The sequence below is a fragment of the Papio anubis genome, chromosome 6 (assembly GCF_008728515.1).
Source record: "Papio anubis isolate 15944 chromosome 6, Panubis1.0, whole genome shotgun sequence".
Taxonomy (NCBI): Eukaryota; Metazoa; Chordata; class Mammalia; order Primates; family Cercopithecidae; genus Papio; species Papio anubis.
The window spans coordinates 155,486,127-155,508,480 of NC_044981.1; the positions used below are offsets into that span (position 1 = coordinate 155,486,127).

The 22,354-nt window shown below is 43.3% G+C and overlaps 1 protein-coding gene across 2 annotated transcripts in view; it reads left to right on the forward strand.

Annotated features, from left to right (window-relative positions):
- The first annotated feature begins 6,429 nt into the window (after positions 1-6,429).
- The window catches only part of OSTM1 (osteoclastogenesis associated transmembrane protein 1), a 38,527-nt gene continuing 22,602 nt past the window's right edge, over positions 6,430-22,354 (forward strand). The window contains exons 1-2 of one of the 2 annotated variants that reach the window (XR_646599.2): positions 6,430-6,937; positions 17,748-17,862. Coding sequence is in view for 1 of the 2 variants with exons in the window: in NM_001168985.1 (NP_001162456.1) it covers positions 6,536-6,937; positions 17,748-17,862 (517 nt within the window). In the remaining variant the exon portion in view is untranslated. The remainder of the gene's footprint in view (positions 6,938-17,747; positions 17,863-22,354) is intronic. The other variant, NM_001168985.1, reaches the window with a different exon arrangement.

Sequence of the window (22,354 nt, forward strand, 5' to 3'; positions counted from 1 at the left end):
TCAGGAGATCGAGACCATCCTGGCTAACACCGTGAAACCCCGTCTCTACTAAAAATACAAAAAACTAGCCGGGCGAGGTGGCGGGCGCCTGTAGTCCCAGCTACTTGGGAGGCTGAGGCAGGAGAATGGCATAAGCCCGGGCTGGAGTGCAGTGACCGGATCTCAACTGAATGTGAAGTCTCCTGGCATGAATCTGGTGTGCAATTTCGCAGACTGGGAGGAACAAAAACCCAGCCCGCTTTCACAGTGGGAGGCTGGTAGCCTGGGGCAAGCTCTCAGCCCTGCTCTCCCACTGACTGGAAATTGACTTGGTGCTGTTGGGGGGTGCACAATGGGAGTGAGACAAGCCTTTTGGGTTGCCTGGGAGCTGGGTAAGGCCTGTGACTGCCAGCTCTCTCCCACTTCCTTGACTAACTGCATGACACAGCAGAGGCAGCCATAATCCTACTGGGAACATAACTCCATTGACCTGGGAACCACATCCCCATTCCCCACAGCAGTCAGAGCAAGGCCCACCCAAGGAGAGTCTAAGCTCAGACAGGCCTAAACCTGCCCCAACCTGATGGTCTCCTTCCCTACCCACCCTGGTAGCTGAAGACAAAGGGCATATACTCCTCTGAGTTCTAGGGCTCTGCCCACCACCTGATCCTCCCTATACTACCACAGCTGATGCTCTCTTCAAAGTGCCACCTGCCTCCTGGCAGGAGGCCAATCAGCACAAAAATAGTGCATTAAACAACCAAAAACCAAGGACCCTCACAGAGTTCATTTCACCCCCCTGCCACCTCCTCCAGAGCAGGTGCTGATATCCACAGCTGAGACACCTGCAGACTGTTCACATCACAGAACCCAGTGCAGACAATCCCCAGTACCAGCCCAGAGCCTGGTAGACCTGCTGGGTGGCTACATCCAGAAGAGAAATAACAATCACAACAGCTCAGCTCTCAGGAAGCCACATCCCTAGGAAAAGGGGGAGAGTACTTTATCAAGGGAACATCCCATGGGACAAAAGAATTTGAACAGCAGCCTTGAGCCCTAGACCTTTCCTCTGACACAGCCAACCCAACTGAGAAGGAACCAGAAAACAATTCTGGTACTACGATAAAACAAGGTTCTTCAACATCCATAAAAAAATCACACTAGCTCACCAGCAAAGGATCCAAACCAAGAAGAAATCCCTGATTTACCTGAAAAAGAATTCAGAAGGTCAGTTATTAAGCTAAAATCAAGGAGGCACCAGAGAAAAGCAAAGTCCAATTTAAGGAAGTAAAAAATGAGACAAGAAACGAGGGGAGAAATCGTCAGTGAAATAGATAGCATAAATAAAAAACAATCAAATTCCTGAATCAAAACTTCAGGAAACAATGGATGCACTTACAGAAATGCAAAATGCTCTGCAAAGTCTCAGCAATGGAATCAAACAAGCAGAAGAAAGAACTTCAGAGCTCAAAGACAAGGTTTTTAAATTAATCTAATCTGAAAAAGAAAAAATAAGAAAATATGCCCCAGTATGCTGATTGTTTTTTACTTTATTTCCAAATTTGAGGTAATTTTTCATAACAATTTCCCATGAAAACAAATTTTTTGAAAGTCTCACAGAGTCTTGATTAACATTTTGAATTTACAAGAGGAATGTGAGGTGGCATCGTAGGTCAATTTCTCTTTCTCTTTTCTGGTTTCCAGACGTTTCCCTTTGATTGCTAGTTTTTGCTGTTACAATATTGCAGGCAAGAGATGCAAAGGACCTGAATTTAGGCAATAGCATTACTTTTTTTTTTTTTTTATTAGGTTTACATTTAAGACAAGACCTTTCCTTATTCTTATTCTTCTTATTCTTACACTATGGGGCTATTGTATCATGATAAATATAATCTTCTCTCATAATCATTAGTTAATCTCTTCAGCAATATACATAACTACCATCTAATTCTCAGACCCTATTTGAATTTTGCTAGTTGTCCCAGTAATGTCCTGTCAGGTGCAGTTCCTTAATCTTTCCTTGACTTTTGTAGCTGTAACACTTTTGAAGATTACAGTCGAGGTATTTTATGTAATGAACTTTAATTTGGTTTGTCTGACACCTCCCTCACGATTGGAATCAGATTATGCATCTTTGGCAGGAATATAACAGAACTGACACTATATTCTCCTAATTGCAGGCTATCAGGTGCACACAATTTCTGTATGTTCCATTATGATGATGTTCATGTTGATCGTTTGATTAACATAGGACTGGACAAGCTTTTCCACTGTAAATTTACTCCTTTTTCCCCATTTGTAATTAATAAGTATCTGGTGGGGAGAATCTATGAAAATATATAAATGTACTTATCAATCTATTACTTAAATTGATCCCTGCGAGCTTGTGGTTTTATGTAATGGGTTATAATTTGTTAACCATATATGTCAACCATTTTGATGCTGAGATTGACTCAGATTTGACCAGTGGGAGTCTATTTAAGATGGTTTCAGTATGCCCTTGACATGTTTCCAACATTATTCTTTGAGCACTTCCTTACTTTGTGGCACAAGATGATCCAGTCTCAATTTGTGTTTTTTCTGAATCAGCCATTTCTCCAAGGATCCTTGGTTCCTTTTAGTGGAGAATGATACTTAGAATCCAAGATCTGGGCATTACGCATGCTCATTATCACTAGGGTACCTTTGCTACTAAGTGTTCTAAGTGGACAAAGCCAGAGGAAACACACACACACAAATACACATATATGTATACATATAGCATATATTCATATATGTACATACACATAAAAATATATATACATATATATTTACATCTATATTTATTTCTATACTATATATAGTTGGCCTTCTGTATCCATGGGTTCTGCATCCTTGGATTTGACCAACTGCAGGTCTAAAATACTTGAGGGCTGGGTACAGGGGCTCATACTGCTAATTCCTGGACTTTGGGAGGCTGAAGTGGGAGGATCACTTGAGCCCAGGAGTCTGAGACTAGTCTGGGCAACACAGGAAGACCCCATCTCTACAAAACAAGAGAAAAACAATTCAAAAATAAAACCACAATAAAAAGTAACATGCCACTGAAAGTACATTAAAAATGGTAACTTTTATGTTACGTATATTTTACCATAATTTTTAAAAAACTAATATCTCCTAGTAGAAAAAAAGTAACAATAAAAAATAACATAAATTAAAAACCAAACATAGTATAACCACTATTTACATACCATGTATATGGTATTAGGTACTATAAGTAATCTAGATATGATTTAAAAGTATAAAGAAGATGCTTTGGCCGGGCGCGGTGGCTCAAGCCTGTAATCCCAGCACTTTGGGAGGCCGAGGCGGGTGGATCACGAGGTCAGGAGATCGAGACCATCCTGGCTAACATGGTGAAACCCCGTCTCTACTAAAAAATACAAAAAACTAGCCGGGCGAGGTGGCGGGCGCCTGTAGTCCCAGCTACTCGGAGGCTGAGGCGGGAGAATGGCGTGAACGCAGTGAGCCGAATTGCGCCACCGCACTCCAGCCTGGGCGACACAGCGAGACTCCGTCTCAAAAAAAAAGAAAATAAAAAAAAAGAAGATGCTTTAACAGAATGTAAGAAAAAGAAAAAGAGTATACAGAAGGAAATGTGTAGGTTATATGCAAATACTATGGCGTTTTATGTAAGGGACTTGAGGATCTGAAGATTTTGTCATCTGTGGGGGGCCTTGAAACATTCCCCAGCTGGTATCAGTAGATGACTATATATTTTAAGCTATGAATTTGCACTGATATTTCTAATTTTAATCCTACATTAGAGTTCATTTCTCTCTTTTCATATTTGTAACTTTCTTCTCTGACAGTCTGAAACTGGACTCCAATTATTCTTAATATATTTACTGATTCCATCAATCCTTCTGAATGTAAGCAACCTCCCAGTCACCGCTGCCAGTCCTCTGCAGAACCCAATACTCTGCATCAGGCTGATGCTGCCACCCTCCCTCACACCACTGTCCTCTTCATCTTACCTGTGGTCTGACACCTCTCTCTGGGTCTCTGACACCCCATCCCTACCAAGCACAGATGCCTTCTTGCTCTACTTGACCTTTAAGATTGAATTGTTCCAGGAATGGAAAGCAAAGGAAGAGGGAAAGTGTAATTTCCTTAACATTTTTATTTTATTTTATTTTTTTTGAGACGGAGTCTTGCTCTGTCACCCAGTCTGGAGCACAGTAGTATGATCTTGGCTCACTGCAACCTCCGCCTCCCAGGTTCAAGAGATTCTCCTGCCTTAGCCTCCTGAGCAGCTGGGATTATGGGCACCCGCCACCACATCCGGCTAATTTTTGTATTTTCAGTAGAGATGGGGTTTCACCATGTTGGCCAGGCTGGTCTCGAACTCCTGACCTCAGGTGATCTGCCTGCCTTGGTCTCCCAAAGTGCGGGGATTACAGGCATGAGTTACCGTGCCCAGCCCCTTAACATGCTTTTTGAAGCCATCCTTTTTACCATTACAAACAATATTGCAATGAGTAAGTGTCTATGACAAGGTTGTGAACTTGCTGCATCAAAGAGCAGGTGCATCAAAGAGCACGTGTTGTTGATTCTTCACATTGACTTCCATAGAAGTTAACAATTTACACATCCACTTACAACACAGAATGGTGCTTGAAATCATTTAAAAGAAAGATAATTCTAACCCATAGAAAGACCTAAGAGTTACGTGATGATTTTTGCAAAACTTAAGACAACTTATTTTCTCTTTTGGAAATACATTTATTGGTACACAAATCAAATTTCCTACTATTCAGTTTCTTACAAACAAAAATGAAACAAAATTTACCTATCCAAAGCAAATTTAGGAACATAAAACAACCATCAAACAGGCGGGGTAAAAAATAACTGTAAGAACCCGCAGGCTGGGCACAGCGGCCTGTGCCTGTAGTCCAGTTGTCCGGCAGGCCGAGGCAGCCTCCTGACGATCCCTTGAGCCTAGGAGTTCGAGTCCTTCCTGGGCAGTCTAGCGAGACTACGTCTCTAAATCTCTAAACCAAACCAAATACACAACAACGACAACAACAAAGTTTTGGAAGAACTGTCAGAAACATAAATTAGGACCCTAAGATAAGTAGAATTTAGTGCAGCAGCTCTGCAATTTACAAGGCAAAAATTACAACCCTAAAAAGCAGGATGACACAAAGCCCGAAAGTAATTTTCTACCAACCTGGTTGGTCAGATACTTGTCAGAAAACTGTTTTCCAGATTATGAGCTTAAATTCTTTTTACAGACTGGCAACGGTATCAGGACGCTTTTTCGAGTGTCCCCTGCTTTTGCCTCGGGCATGTCAGAAACTGGATAGGAGTTTGAAGTTGAGCAGTTTGTCCAGGATTTCCTGGGTTTTAGCACTGAACGCGCTGCGTCCCTAGTACTCCTTCAATTCCAAGCAAACCTGCTTCTTGGCCACTGTCGGACCAGACTTGCAAGTGCAGTCGCCACTACACAGATGTGGCTACTTACATTTAAGTCAAACACTTATTTATTTTTGAGATGGGGGTCTCACTCTGTCGCGAAGGCTGGAGTACAGTGGTGCGATCTCGGCTCACTGCAGCCTCGACCTCCTGGCTCAAGCCATCCTCCCCGCTCAACCTAGGACTACAGGCTTGCGCCACCACGCCCAACGGCTGATTTTTGTATTTTTAGTAGAGACGGGGTTTCGCCTCCAACTCCTGGCTTCAAGCGCTCTGCCTGCCTCGGCCTCCCAAAGTGCTGGGATTACAGGCGTGAGCCACCCCGCCCAGCCCTAAATTAAATAAAATTTAAAATTCAGTTCCTCAGCCGGCTCAACATCATAAATGTGTCCAGTGGCTGCCTTAATAACGCAGATGTAGAATATTTCCCTCATCCCAGAGAGTTCGATCTGACAACGCTGAGGCAGACAGTTGAGAGTTTTTTAAAAAACAAAAACAAAAAGCTCGGAAACCGCTAGGCTCCACCACCTATAATAACCAACGGGCATTATTACTCTCTCCAAATGGGATGAGGAAAAAACTACGCTAAGGAACACCACGCAGAAAATCTGCCGAGGCACCGGCCAGCGGGCTTTCTCTGTGAACGCAGCCGACGGTCATTTCCACAGCGGAGGCCGTCGTCCGTCCAGCGAGGTAAGAAACTTGTAGGACGCCCGGAACTCCCAGAGGGGTGGGCGTTCAAGGGTCAGGACTCCTGAGATGCAACTGTCCAAAGCGGTGGGCGCTCGTAGTCACCCGCTGGCGAGCCTGGGCTCGGGAGCCTCCAGCGCACCACTCCCGCGCGCACCGCATCTGACGCCGGCCGGGGAGCGCGCGGCCGCAGGGTGGGCGCGTCCTGCACGCGCGCAGGCCCGCGTCCCGGAGACAGCCGGCAGCCAATGGGGCGGGGCGTCGCGCGCAGGGGGCGGGGCCGTGACGCGCCCTCCTCGTGACCCGGCTCTCGGCCTGCGCTCGCGGAAACCGGAAGCGGCGGCTGTCAGCGGTGCCGGTTAGGGGCGGAGAGGTGGTGGTGGGCGCCCTGGGGTGTGTGAGCCCCGTGATGGAGCCGGGCCCGACAGCCGCGCGGCGGGGGTGTTCGTTGCCGCCGTGGCTGCCGCTGGGGCTGCTGCTGTGGTCGGGGCTGGCCCTGGGCGCGCTCCCCTTCGGCAGCAGTCCGCACCGGGTCTTCCACGACCTCCTGTCGGAGCAGCAGTTGTTGGAGGTGGAGGACTTGTCCCTGTCCCTGCTGCAGGGTGGAAGGCTGGGGCCTCTGTCGCTGCCCCCGGACCTGCCGGATCTGGATCCCGAGTGCCGGGAGCTCCTGCTGGACTTTGCCAACAGCAGCGCAGAGCTGACAGGGTGTCTGGTGCGCAGCGCCCGGCCCGTGCGCCTCTGTCAGACCTGCTACCCCCTCTTCCAGCTGGTCGTCAGCAAGATGGACAACATCAGCCGAGCCGTGGGGGTGGGTACAGGACCACGTCCGGGACTGTGGCGCGGGAGAATTGGGACAGGAGGAGGATGTAATGATGGTCAACGCTGGGGGCCTCAGTTTCCCCAACAGTAAGAAAAAGGGGTTGGACTGGGTCTGTGGAGTTGGGACATCAGAAAAAGGGGGTGGCATTATGGGGCTTGGGGTTTGGGTTTTTGCTTCCATGAATGCTGTTGGACAGCTTTGGTTCATATAGGTGTGATTGGTTTTCTTGGGGGTCCTGATTCCTCAACCCTCTTCCTCTTCCTCCGCCCACTCCACCATAGCTTCTCGTCATCTTCTCCTGGAGTTCCCGGGAAGGATCCTTTTCTGAAACAGGTGGGATGGAGACACTGGTAGTGGTTAGGAATTTGAGCTTTGTAGCCGGAAATGTTCCATGTCCACCACCTTCTAACTATGTAACCTTGGAGTAATTGTCTTCTCAGAACCTTAGTTTCCTCCTCTATAAAGTGGAAAGAACAGCTGCCTAATGCGGCTGTTGGAAGAATTAAAAGAGATGTTGCCTGTGACTTCATCTTTGTGATATAGACAGTCTGGAGCTAGCGGCCAGGAGTCCAGTTCCATTCTGCTTATTAGCGGTATACTCTGGGCAAGTTACTTACATTCTCTGTCCTTGTTTACTAATCTGTAAAATGGGGATAGGCCGGGCGCGGTGGCTCACGCCTGTAATCCTAGCACTTTGGGAGGCCGAGGCGGGTGGATCACGAGGTCAGGAGATCAAGACCATCCTGGCTAACAGAGTGAAACCCCGTCTCTACTAAAAAATACAAAAAATCAGCCGAGCGTAGTGACGGGCGCCTGTAGTCCCAGCTACTCGGGAGGCTGAGGCAGGAGAATGGTGTGAACCCAGAAGGCGAAGCTTGCAGTGAGCCGAGGTCGCGCCACTGAACTCCAGCCTGGGCGACAGTGCGAGACTCCGTCTCAAACAACATAAACAACAACAACAACAAATTAGAAAACTGACACATAGTAATACCTCTAAGTAAATGGGAGGTAAAATGTTAAGAAATTGTAAGACTGCACTTCATTCTTGGTACCTTGAGGGTGTTTCTAGTTGTGTGGTACCTGCTGTGAGGGCCTTAATTTAAAAAAGAAAAACAGACACAATTCCTGCTCTTAAGTACTTTATAAAGTTTAGACTAGGAAAATATTAGAGTGTCAGGGTTGTTGGGAGTCACGAGGTGTGGGCCGGATATGTTTGGTAAAGGAAAAACATGAGGAATAACACTGGGATTGGAGAATGAGAAAGTTCCTCTTGAATTAAGGGGACAGCAAGTAGTCTCATGAAAATGTGGTTGGAATTATTTCATAAATTTAAACTTGTCTAAACTTGTTTATAGTTGCACTAAATATAAATTTGTATCTAGTTGTATCCTGCTTTAAGTCAGCCTGTTATTATTTAAAATAAATCTGTCATGGCTGTGTGTGGTGGCTCATGCCTGTAATCCCAGCACTTTGGGAGGCTGAGGAGGGGCATCGCCTGAGGTCAGGAGTTCGAGACTAACCTGACCAACATGGTGAAACCCCTGTCTCTACTAAAAATACAAAAATTATCCGGGTGTGGTGGCATGTGCCTGTAGTCCCAGCTGCTCTGGAAGCTGAGGTAGAAAGATCACTTGAGCCTGGGAGGCCAAGGTTGCAGTGGGCCGAGATTACGCCCCTGCACTCTAGCCTGGGCAACAGAGTGAGACTCCATCTCAAAATAAATAAATACATACGTAAAAATAAAAATCTGTCATTTTACATAAATGGGGAATTTATTGCGTTAAATAAATTCTGTAGTCAACCCTTTTGTAAAGAGCATGTGTTTTTGTTTGTTTTTTCTTTTTTTTTTTTGAGACAAGTTCTCGTTCTGTTGCCCAGGCTAGAGTGCGGTGGTGTCATCTCGGCTCACTGCAGTCTCTGCCTTCTGGGTTCAAGTGATTCTCCTGCCTCAGCTTCCTGAGTAGCTGGAACTACAGGTGTGCACCACCACACCTGGCTAATTTTTTTATTTTTAGTTGAGACAGGTTTCACCATGTTGGCCAGGCTGGTCTCGAACTCCTGGCCTCAAATAATCCACCCACCTCAGCCTCCCAAAGATTTGGGATTACAGGTGTGAGCCACCACACCTGGCCAAGGACGTATTTTCAAGGTAAATAAATTCAGGCTTACATGCAGTATTTTCGAGGCACACTTGCATTGGGTATAGCAAGGAATATATATCTTACTATCACTTTAAAACATAGTACCTAAGACATGTCCCTATCAACTGCAGCAGGATATGATATAGCATCATATTCAGTGTTGAGCAGTTAAGATGAGTTGTTTTAGAGTTCCATTTACTCTAAAGAACAAGTGTTATTGTGGGCAGAATGGCCAGGGATCATGATGCAAAGTGTGGGTCTTTGGAGGCAGCAAAGCTTTTCTCATATGTGTAGGTACTGTGGAATTAAAAAGAGGCTAAAAGTAGCACCGCAAACTCTAGTGTGCAGTATTATAGGCATCACCCAATCTGCATATGAATTTCTATATGAATTCCCCACTACCCAGAGGAGGCTTCCCAGTGGGGGAGTTGTAGAAACCCCCTTCCTCTCCCTCAGATTCTACCAGCAACCTGGGTACCCAGCTCAACTCACCCTGATGTGAAAGGAAGTAGATAAATAGGTGAAAAGAGTCAGGGAAACTTTTTTTGTATTTTCTCTCCAACTCATCCTAAGCCTTGGTCTCGGCTCCCCTTGTTTCCCCAGTAGAGCTGTATATGATTCTTTAGCTCAAAAACATGACTTCTACAGTTCTGAGGTACTTTATAGATTTAAAAGGCTATACGGACTGGTTGGGAGTTGAACCATCATGTATAATAATGAACTTATGAGGCCAGGCATGGTGGCTCATGCCTGTAATCCCAGTGCTTTGGGAGTTTGAGGCAGGCAAATCACCTGAGGCCAGGAGTTCGAGACCAGCCTGGGCAACATGGTGAAATTGTCTCCACTAAAAATACAAAAAAAAAAAAAAAAAAAAAAAAAATTAGCCGGGCATGGTGGTGCGCAGCTACTCAGGAGGCTGAGGCAGGAGAATTGCTTGAACCCGGGAGGAGGAGGTTACAGTGAGCCAAGATAGTGCCACCACTCTCCAGCCTAGGGGACAGAGTGAGACTCCATTGCAAAAAAACAAAACAAAAACCTATGGAAAAATGTGTCATGAGTGAACTTGAAGGAATTAGTTGTCTTTTGGGGAGGTTTATTTATCCAGTGTAATGTTTTTTTTTCTTTTTTGAGACGGAGTCACACTCTGTTGCCTAGGCTGGAGTGCAGTGGTGAGATCTCTGCTCACTGCAAGCTCCACCTCCCAGGTTCGTGCCGTTCTCCTGCCTCAGCCTCCTGAGTAGCTGGGACTACAGGTGCCCACTGTCACACCCGGCTGATTTTTTATATTTTTAGTAGAGACGAGGTTTCACCGTGTTAGCTAGGATGGTCTCGATCTCCTGACCTTGTGATCTGCCCGCCTCGGCCTCCCAAAGTGCTGGGATTACAGGTGTGAGTCACCGCACCCAGCCTGTTTTTTTTGAGACGGAGTTTCCCTCTTGTTACCCAGGCTGGAGTGCAATGGCATGATCTCGGCTCACTGCAACCTTCGCCTCCTGGGTTCAATCCATTCTCCTGCCTCAGCCTCTCAAGTAGCTGGGATTACAGGTGCCTGCCACCATGCCTGGCTAATTTTTGTATTTTTAGTAGAGACAGGATTTCACTATGTTGGCCAGGCTGGTCTCGAACTCCTGACCTCAGGCGATCCACCCATCTTGGTCTCCCAAAGTGCTGGGATTATAGGCATGAGCCATCACGCCTGGCCTATCCAGTGTAATGTATTTTGTTTGACTCAGACTCAGTCTTTCATTTAAATTAGTTTTTAGCAAGCACCTACTATTCTTGAATATTGGGCTGGTAAAAGGATAAGAAGGAAAAGAAGGGTAAGATTCAGGCCTCAAACTATCAGTATAGTTAGGGGAAATAAAGTACCTTATATGGAGAAATAGGAAAATATCGGTGAGTGTTATAAATTGTACCATAGCAATTTAGAGCAAAAGAGTGAAAGGAATGCCAAGTTAAAGGAGGGAACAGAGCCAAGTGCAGTGGCTTATGCCTGTAATCCCAGCACTTTGGGAAGCCGAGGCAGGTGGATCGCTTGAGGCCAGGAGTTTAAGACCAGCCTGGTCAACATGGCAAAACCCCTTCTCTACTAAAAATATAAAAAATTAACCAGGAGTAGTGGTGTGTGCCTGTAATCTCAGCTACTCAGGAGGCTGAGGTGGGAGAATCACTTGAACGTGGGAGGCTGAGGTTTCAGTGAACCAAGTTTGCACCACTGCACTCCAGCCTGGGTGACAGAGTGAGACTCCGTCTCAAAAAAAGAAAAAAAAAATGAGGAAACAGAGCAAGGCTGATTGATCAGAGGAAACCTACAAGCTGAATCTCAAGGCATTCTTTCTACCCTTCTTTAGTGTGAATGGACATGGATTGATTGAGAGAGGAGAGGAGTATAACAAGGAGAAAAAAAGAATCAAAGCCAGAAACTAGTAAGCTATTTATGTGGTACAGCAATATAATTAGTTTAACTATAATAAATTTCCATGATAAGAATCCTAGGTTCTTTTTTTTTTTTTTTTTTTTTGAGACGGAGTCTTGCACTGTGTCACCCAGGCTGGAGTGCAGTGGCGCGATCTCGGCTCACTGCAAGCTCCGCCTCCCAGGTTCACGCCATTCTCCTGCCTCAGCCTCCGAGTAGCTGGGACTACAGGTGCCCGCCACCACGCCCGGCTAGTTTTTTGTATTTTTAGTAGAGACGGGGTTTCACCATGTTAGCCAGGATGGTCTCGATCTCCTGACCTCGTGATCCACCCGCCTTGGCCTCCCAAAGTGCTGGGATTACAGGCTTGAGCCACCGCGCCCGGCCGAATCCTAGGTTCTTGTCACTTCCTTTTAGAATTTCTGGGACAGGGATCGCATATAGTTTTATTATCTCAAGGTAAAAAATACAGTGATTTCTGAAACCTGAATGATGGAACTGAGGGGTTCTCTCTTCCTTAGAGTCATACTTGCTCCTTTTAGTTTAAACTGATAGGGATATAGTTTCATTGTGATTCAGCATTATCAGAATGGTCCTGAGCATGCTTTTGCCCCCTCAGATTCTGAATTGGTAGGCTCTGTCCTATTCTACTTGGTTTGTTTAAAATTTAGATAGTGTTTAAAATTTAGATTTATAGATCCATCCATCTACCTATCTATCTCTATCTATCTATGTATCTGTATATCTTTGTGAAGTGCTAGTCATTTGGGTTATGTATTTGGTGAGTATTCAATATACTTTTACTGTAGATTATCAACTAACAAATTCTTAGGACTATAGGGAGAAAACCAGAACATAGTATAATAATCTATGCCTTTCATTAGAGATCAGAAAATGTAATATTTCTTCTGAATTCATTCAAAAAAATATTATTGAGTACCTATTATGTACAGGTTGTGGTAGCTACTAGGGATATAGCGTGAATGAGCAGAGCTTGTAGTCTGAAAACAGACATTAAGCATCTCCTTATACAAATAATTATTTAATTCATGTATGGTAAGTGTTGCTGATTAGAAAACCCAGATGCTACCAATGCATATGACAAGAGTGCTGATCTTGAGTATGACTGGGGGATAGGTAGAATGGTCAGTGATTAAAGCAGACATCTACAATTTGAGAGAACATGGGGCGTGGGAGGGAAGGTGTACATGTAAAGAAATAGCAGGCATGAAGACTGAGATGGGAAGGAGTTTGTGGTGTATTTGAGGTCTAGAACACAGTGCAGTGAGCAAGAAGGAGACCCATGGTCTGAGCCTGAAGAAGTAGACAGGCGGCAGGTCATGTGGGCCTTGTAGGATATGTTAAGGATTTTAGACTTTGATTTTAAAGCGGTATGATGTTATTGAAAGGTTTAATTCTGTGGAATGACATAATCAGATTTGTACTTTGCTATGTGACAGAAAATGGAGGGAGTTGGGGCTGGGGAGGGTAGGGGAAGAAGATATGTGGGAAGATTATAATTAGACTATTGCAGTGGTTTGAGAGACAATAGTGGCTAGATTATGTGGGGGCCATCATGATGGGGAGAAATGGGTAGATTTCAGAGATACTTAGGAGGCAGAAATTAGAGGCTTGGAGGTTAATTGAAAGTGGGGAGTAAGGAAAGGTAGTGATGATTTCCAGGGTTTTAATAAGAGCAGCTTAGTGAATAGGGTTGTCATTTACTGAGCTGGCAGGAGGAGTCTGTTTAGTGGGGGAAGATCATTAACTCAGTTTTGAACTTGTTGATTTTGAGGTGTTTATGAGCTTTCTAAGTGGAGATATTGCCTATGTGGTTGAATATAGACATCTAGAGGACTGGACTGGAGATAACGCCTTTGGAAGTGTCGGCATACAAATGGCATTTGAAATTATGACTTGGGTGAACATACCTGAAGAATTAGTAGGAACACTAAGAATTTAAGATTAAGTAAAGGGTAAACTCTCAAAGGTGACTGAGAAGGAAGAATTGGAGAAATAAAGAAGAATGAGGAGAACATGATGTCCTGTAAATCAAGGAAAAGGGAAGGGGTGGTTATTTTTGTCAAATCCTGCTGAGAGAATTGGAGGTCCATCTGTCAACACTGGCAGTATTAGTGACACTAGCAAGAGTGAATTTGATGGAGTCCTTGGGTATGAAAGTGAGATCAGATTGGGTTGAACGAACAGGGATTGGAAGATGAGGACTGGAAGATGAGGACGTGGTAAGAGTGAACCTAGACAACTGCTGAAGAGTTTGACCTTGATGGGGAGACAAGAAAGAGAGGTCACTAAAGAGCAATGTGGGACTCAGAGACTTTCTTTCATTTCTGTCTGTCTCTGTCTTTTTTTTAGACAGAGGCTTGCTCTGTCGGCTAAGCTGGAATGCATGGCACAATTTCGGCTCACTGCAGCCTCCACCTCCTGGGTTCAATCGATTCTCCAGCCTCAGCCTCCTGAGTAGCTGGGACTACAGGTGTCCACCACCACACCTGGCTAATTTTTTATTTTTAGTAGAGGTGGGGTTTCACCATGTTGGCCAGACTGGTCTCAAACTCCTGACCTCATGTGATCCACCTGCCTCAGCCTCCCAAGGTGCTGGGATTATAGGCGTGAGCCACCATGCCAGGCCAACTTTCTGTCATTTCTTTCCATTCCCCTGTCCCTCCATTCCTTTGTCCTGCCTTCTCTTCTTTCTTGCCCAAGATGGGAGAGAGCTGGACATGTTTAAATGTTGATAGTAAGGGTCCTTTAGAGAAGGTGAAGATTCTGTAGGAGGGAGTGGGAAGCAGACAAGGTCAGTTTCCAGAAAAGGCAGGGTAGATGGGATCTAGGGCATCTTCAGAGAGATGGGCCTTGAAAGGGACAGGTGCCTTCCCCACCATAATAGGAGGGTAGAAAGAGAGGTTACATGTAGAGGTAGGCAGGTTAGAGTTTCAGCTCGAAGGCTTCTGTTATCCAGGAGGCTAGATCTTCTCTTGAGAGTAAAGAGTGGGAGAGGGATCAGAGTTTCTGGGAGAGTGGAAAAGTTGTAAAAAGGAGAGAATGAGCAGATAGAAAAGTGAGGGATATGGTTTAGGATTATGGATTTACTGTGGAATTAATCTGTGTTGTTAATATTTTTGCCAGCAACTCCTGACTTCCTGGGTGCAGGCATGATCAAAAGAAATGGCTGGCTTCATGATAGTTAGGGTTCTGCTAAGTGGTTATGATAGATTTGAGTATTAAGAGGTCTATGTATAAACAAGGACCATTGCTTTTTTGGTCACTTGGCGAGGTGTTGTGAATACCAAGATGTGGCAGTTTCCATTTTAAAGGGACGTCTGTCCAGAAGAGAAACCTAAACGTAATAGGTGGGTATCATGCTTTAAGAAACCATGCATCAGGGTAATGACGCATGGGTCCCACATTGCTCTTTAGTGACCTCTCTTTCTTATCTCCCCATCAAGGCCAAACTCTTCAGCAGTTGTCTAGGTTCACTCTTCCCACATCCTCATCTTCCGTTCTCTGTTCAACCCACTCTGACCTCACTTTCACACCCAAAGACACCATCAAATTCATTCTTGTTAGTGTCACCAATACTGTCAGTGTTGACAGATGTACCTCCAATTCTTTCAGCAGGGTTTGACACAACCACCACTTCCCTTTTCCTTGATTTACAGGACATTGTGCTCTCCTTATTTTTCTTTCTCTCTCCAATTCTTCCTTCTCAGTCACCTTTGATAGTTTACCCTCTACCCAGCTAACAGTACCTATTTCATAGAGTTGTTATGAGGATTAAGTAAGGAAGTGCAGTTGGGACATTTAGAACTGAGAAGTACTAAATAAGTACCTCATCATCGTTTGGATTATTAGTCATTTCCTTTCTGTCCTCACTGCCGTCATCATCCTTTCATTATACCTGAGCTACAGAAGTAGTGTAATGCAAGTCTCCCTGCCTCCTTACCTTACATATCACGGCCTAAACATATATTCCTGAAACTGCTTTTCATGACACCCTCCTCAAAAATCTTCAAGAATTTCTCACTAACTCTCATGACCCTCAAAGCTTCTCATAACCTTGTTTTTTTTTTTTTTTTTTTTTTTTTTGAGACGGAGTCTCACTGTGTCTCCCAGGCTAGAGTGCAGTGGCGCGATCTCGGCTCACTGCAAGCTCCGCCCCCCGGGTTCACGCCATTCTCCCGCCTCAGCCTCCCAAGTAGCTGGGACTAAAGGCGCCCGCTACCGCGCCCGGCTAGTTTTTTGTATTTTTAGTAGAGACGGGGTTTCACCATGTTAGCCAGGATAGATAACCTTGTTCTAACTTAGCCCTTTAATAGCCCTACTTTCATAGACTACCGAATACTCCCCGAATACTACATAATCATTATCACCTTCATGCCATGATCATTTAATTCTTCTATTTTCGAATCCTTTTCTCTTCCTCAATATAGGGCTTAGTTCATCTCCTGCTTCCTTCATGAACTCTTTCCTAGCTTCTCAAAACTACATTGATATCTTCCTCAACTGAACTATTCCACACACTGAACATCCATACAGGCTTTACTATATTGATTTTTAAAATGGCCAGTCACCTACTTATGAAGATTCAACTTAAGCAACTAATTACACTTATCCAACTAAACCTACTTAGAGCACTTCATGTTGGCAGCATGGTAGCTAGGTGAAATAGCATATATCATTCACTGTGTACCAGACAATGTGCTGAGTGATTAATGTATGCTATTTCATTTAATACATACAGTAACTGTAGGACCCTTGATTTTGAAACCGAACCTTAGAGAGGTAGGTTAGCTGCCCAAGGTCACTAGCTAGTGACCCAGGCTTGTATTAATACACTATTATTACTTCTACTTAAGAAGAGATAATAGGCCAGGCATGGTGGCTCATGCCTGTAATCCCAGCACTTTGGGAGGCCAAGGCTTGTGGATCACCTGAGGTCAGGAGTTCAAGACCGGTCAGACCAACATGGTGAAACCCCGTCTCTACTAAAAATAAAAATTATCCAGGTGTGGTGGCACGTTGTCTGTAGTCCCAGCTGCTCGGGCGGCTAAGGCAGGAGGATCACTTGAACCCAGGAGGTAGATGGTACAGTGAGCTGAGATTGCACCACTGAACTCCAGCCGGGGTGATAGAGTGAGACTCCATCTCAAAAAAAAAAGTGATAATAGAAAATTTTCTTCTATGACTGGTATTGCTCAGAAGGTAATTCTAAAAAGGAGTCTTTTAAAATGTTTTGTTCATGGCCAGGTGCAGTGGCTCTAAAAATACAAAAATTAGCTGGGTGTGGTGGCATGCGCCTGTAGTCCCAGATTCTCACTGAGGCACAAGAATCGCTTGAACCTGGGAGGCAACGGCTGCAGTGAGCTGAGATCTTGCCACTGCACTCCAGTCTGGGTAACAGAGTGAGATTCTGTTTCAAATAACAATAATAATAATAGTAATAATAATAATAATAAATAAAATGTTTTGTTCAATTCACTATTTTAAAAGCAAGCACTCATTCAAATGGACCTTTTAATGGTATGACAAAACTAAACTACAAAGAAGATAACCTTCCCAAAATGAACATCAGCAAATATTTTAAAGCAGAGATTCTTCCTTTTCTCCTTTTTTCCATTTCTTCTCCCACATGGCTGATCATTTGCTTCCCAGGAGTTACCACTCTCGTTTATTATTCGTCACACTGTATAACTCCTTGTCTGTGTATCTGCGAGAGGTTCTCAAAGCCCCAGAATCGATGGCATTCTTTTATACTTTTTATATCATCAAAACTTCAGGATTTTTATAGTGCCTAGTAAATAGTAGGAGTTAAATAACTGTGAAAGAATTAAGGGTCAGTAGGACTTAGTTCCTTGCTTGGGGCACAAGGGAAAGAAAATAGATAAGGATCAAATAATTTGGGAACTTGGATTTATTATTTGCATAGCATGAGTTTCTTTCATTATTAAAATGATCTGCAAAAGCGTATTTTTCCATCTGAGTACAAGCTATTTAGGTACAAAGATTTTCTTCCTTTGCAGGTGAACCTAGTACCAATAAATGTTAGCTGCTAATTACTTTATTATCATTATTATTATTAATGTTAACATTATCTGATCATATCAAACAAAATGTTACAAAGCTTGTAATAAATGTTATTTTTTGTGAGGTTTTTGCCTCAAGTTGTTTGCAAAGTCTAAAAATACTCAGATTGTATTTTTCTCTCTTGTTTTTGTTATAGAATACTTCAGAGAGTCAGAGTTGTGCCAGAAGTCTCTTAATGGCAGATAGAATGCAAATAGTTGTGATTCTCTCAGAGTTTTTTAATACCACATGGCAGGAGGCAAATTGTGCAAGTAAGTAATTCTTTCATTTTCTTGTTGCAGTTACAGTTCAGTAGTACAAATGTCAGATTTTATTTTAGTGAATTTTGGGATCTTTGAAGCTGGATAATACTTTTTATTGCTAAGTTTAAATGAACTGTCATGGACACCATAGTTTATTAATGGCAACTGAGCAAATGGTGAAAGGCAGAAAAGTGTAGCAGTTACTACGCGCTTTGGATTTAGACAGACTTGAGTTTGATTCTAAGCTCTACCACTTACCAGCCCTAACCTACTAGCTGTCAGATATGGGAGAAAAACTTTGCCTCTTGGAAGTTCAGTTTCTTCATCTGTAAATTGGTGGTAATGATAGAACCTATCTTATATAGTCACCTTGAGAATTAAATGAAGTAAATTGTGTAAAGCACTTAGCTTAATGCCTGACACATATTTAATGTTCAAGAAATGTTAACTGTTTAGTATAATAATAATTATGATGTTTACAGTAATCTGTCAAGTGGTGTGTGGCAGGGGATGGGGTGGGATGATAACATCTGTTCTACCTTCTTTGCAGGTTTGTGTGTAATTGTGTAATACAGTAAGATCTATTTTTAGATAGTCTTTGGAAAAATTAAAATCACTATTCCAATTCAGATGGTGTTTTGAATACCAACTATGTGCCAGGCAGTTCTTATTTTTCAAGTCTTTTCAATTTAGTGAGTGAGAAAGATATATTTACAAATACAACCTAGGACAGACACATAAATGCTTTAATAAAGTTATAGAGTCCTTGGAGGAAGAAGAATACAAATTTTACTGGGGAGAATATGAAGTGACTTCCTGGAGGAACTACCTTTTGAACCTAGGCCTGTACTATTGGACATTATTTCAATAAGTAGGGATGACGCCAGTGAGGTGGCTCACGCCTGTAATCCCAGCACTTTGGGAAGCCAAGGCAGAATTGCTTGAGCCCAGGAGTTTGAGACCAGCCTGGGGAACATAGTGAGATCCCCGTCTCTACCAAAAAAAATTTTTTTTTTAATTAGGTGGGCGTGGTGGCGTGTGTCTGTAGTCCTAGCTACTTGGGAGGCCAAGGCAGGAGGATACCTTGAGCCCAGGAGTTCAAGGGTGCAGTGAGCTATGATTGTGCCACTGCATTCCAGCCTGGGCAACAGTGCAAGACCCTGTCTTTAAAAAAAAAAAAAGTAGAAATTAGAGAAGGACATGGCAGGTAGTGGCATGGGCAGAGGCACAGAGGTATAAAAGGGCAACAGATGTTCCAGGAAGCATAGTGGGAGGTAAAGTTGGCAAGGGAAAGTAGGACCTTGACTGATAGAGTAGTTTACTGTTTGGGCCAACATTTTTTATGCTGCTTAGAATATCACTATATTGTTAAGAAGGAGTTATAGACCAGGCATGGTGGCTCATACCTGTAATCCCAGCAGTTTGGGAGGCCAAGGTGGGAGAATTGTTTGAGCCTAGGAGTTCAAGACCAACTTGGGCAACATGGCAAAACCTTCTCTAAACAAAAAATAAAAAATTAGCTGGATTTGGTGGCGTGTGCCTGTAGTCCCAGCAACTTGGGAGGCTGAGGTGGGAGGATTACTTGAGCCTAGGAGGTCAAGGCTGCAATCAATCATGATTGTGCCACTGCACCCCGGTCTGGGCAACAGACCTAGACCCTATCTACAACAACAACAACAACAAAAAAAAAAAAAAAAGAAAAGAAAGGCTTATACAGTATTCTCCTATTATGATTATACAGTATTCTGTTAGCCATGGTTTCACTTGCTGTAGTTTCAGTTACTGCAGTCAACTGCAGTCCAAAAATATTAAATGGAAAATTTCAGAAGTAAACAATGTATAAGCTTAAATTGTGTATGATTCTGAGTAGCATAATGAAATCCCACGACATCCTGCTTCATCTGCGTGGGCTGGGAATCATCCCTTTGTCCAGCATAACTATGCTGTAGATGCTGCCTGTCCTGCGAGGCACTCAGGAGCATCTTGGTTTTAAGGTCAGCTGTCATGGTGTGGCACTACTTGTGTTCAAGTAACCCTTAGTTTACTTACTAATTCTTTAATAATAGTAACATAATTATTAGTTTTTGTTTTTAATCTCTTACTGTGCCTAATTTATAAATTAAACTTTATCATGGGTATGATATAGAAAAAAGATAAAATCATAGTATATAGAAGGTTTGGTACTATACTTGAAAAAAATAGAAATAGAAAAAGCATATTATATAGAAGGTTTGGTACTAGGTTTCAAGCATCCATTGGGGGTCTTGGAATGTATCCCTTGAAGATAAGAGGTGACTACTATATGTTGTAATATCTTTGGGATTTACAATGTACCTGAATATTAAATGCATTGAGTAGTACTACAGGGTTTTTTTTTTTTTTTTTTGAGACGGAGTCTTGCTCTGTTACCCAGGCTGGAGTGCAGTGGCCGGATCTCAGCTCACTGCAAGCTCCGCCTCCCAGGTTCACGCCATTCTCCGGCCTCAGCCTCCCGAGTAGCTGGGACTACAGGCGCCCGCCACCTCGCCCGGCTAGTTTTTTGTATTTGTTAATAGAGACAGGGTTTCACCGTGTTAGCCAGGATGGTCTCGATCTCCTGACCTCGTGATCCGCCCGTCTCGGCCTCCCAAAGTGCTGGGATTACAGGCTTGAGCCACCGCGCCCGGCCTACAGAGTTTTTTAAAAGGATTTTGTTTTTGGCTCAATGGGGAGGCTCACACCTGTAATCCCTGCACTTCGGGAGGACATGATGGTAGTATTGCTTGAGCCCAGGAGTTCAAGACCAGCCTAGGCAACAAAAAAAAGAAAAGAAAGGAAAAGAAAAAAATTAGCTGGGCATGGTGCCAAACGCCTGTAGTCCCAGCTGCCTGGGAGGCTGAGGTGAGAGGAGTGCTTGAGCCCAGGAATTGGAGGCCGCATTGAGCTATGATTGTGCCACTGCACTCCAGCCTAGGCAACAGAGCAATACCCTGTCTTAAAGAAAAAGGTTTTTTAAACATCATTTAACCTAGCACTTTCTAAGCCTTAAAAAAAAAAAAAAAACCAAACTGCAAAGATCCTTTTTTCATGGAACCTCATTGGAAGAAAGAGAGACCAGTAAGAAGTTTACTGCTATAGTTTAGGCAAGAAGGAAAGAAAATGTGAAGTAGGGAGGGGCCTTGGAAATAGAAGGATAGATTAAAAATTTGTGTCCCTATAAGTCATTAAGTAGCTTAGCTTTTATAAAGACTTATCTTTTTGTTTAGTTCATATGAAGGAAAACTAAAATGGGATAAGAAGCCCCAGCTAGTTTTTTTCCCTTGTCATTATACCATGGTATATTGAATATTGACTTTTAAAATTTTGTCTCCGAAGCTTGACAAACACAACTTTTTTTTTTTTTTTTTTTAGCATATCCTTTACTTTTCAGAGTAAAATTTTCTAGTATAAATATGATTGAAGAGCATTTGCTTAACATATGTAAACCTGTTTTTAAGTATTAAGCTTTTTAGAAAAATCCATTAACATAGAAAATATGTTAATTATAAATAATTTAAAATCAGTTAATTGGAATAAGTGGATATGTACTGGGATTCACTTCTTTATTTTTAAATTTTATTTAATTCATTTAATTTTTTAAGACTAGTCAAGTGAAGCAGTGAGAAGAGGAGAAAGAGTAGAACAAGGAGTTCAATCTGTAACTGACTGTGAACAATTAATTGAGATAACTCACTACCTTCAGATGAGCCAGGGTTTCACTTCTTTTGACTGATGTGACTAAATTTATATACTTAGAAGAGGTAAGGCATTTTTTTCTTTAAAAGATGTTTTTGTTTGTTTGATTTTTGAGACAGTCTTGCTCTGTTGCCCAGGCTGGAATATAGTGGCACAGTCTCAGCTCACTGTAGCCTCCACCTCTTGAGGGCTCAAGCAGTCCTCCAGCCTCAGCCTCCCAAGTAGCTGGGTGTGGGGAAAAGAAAGAGAGATCAGTCTGTTACTGTGTCTATATAGAAAGAAGCAGACGTAAGAGACTCCATTTTGTTCTGTATTTGAGATGCTGTTAATCTGTGACCCTGCTCCCAACCTTGTCCTTGCAAGAGACGAGCTGTGGTGACTCAAGGTTTAATGGGTTTTGGGCTGTGCAGGATGTGTCTTTGTTAAACAAGTGCCTGAAGGCAGCTTGCTGGTTAAAAATCCTGCCCGTCCCTGGGCAATGGAACATCTCGGTGTGAGACCCGATTGTATGCTCTGTTTACTGAGATAGGAGAAAACCGCCTTACGGCATAAGGTGGGACTTGCTGGCGGGACTTGCTGGCGCAATGCTGCTAAAAGGTTTGTGGAGATGTTTGCATATGCGTATTAAGGCACAGCATTTTCCTTTGAACTTACCCATGTCACAGAGATCTTTATCCATATGTCTTACTGCTAATTTTCTCCCTAAAATGATCCTATTGTCCTGCCACTTCCTTATCTTTAAGATGGTAAAGATAATTATCAATAAATACTAAGGGAACTCAGAGAC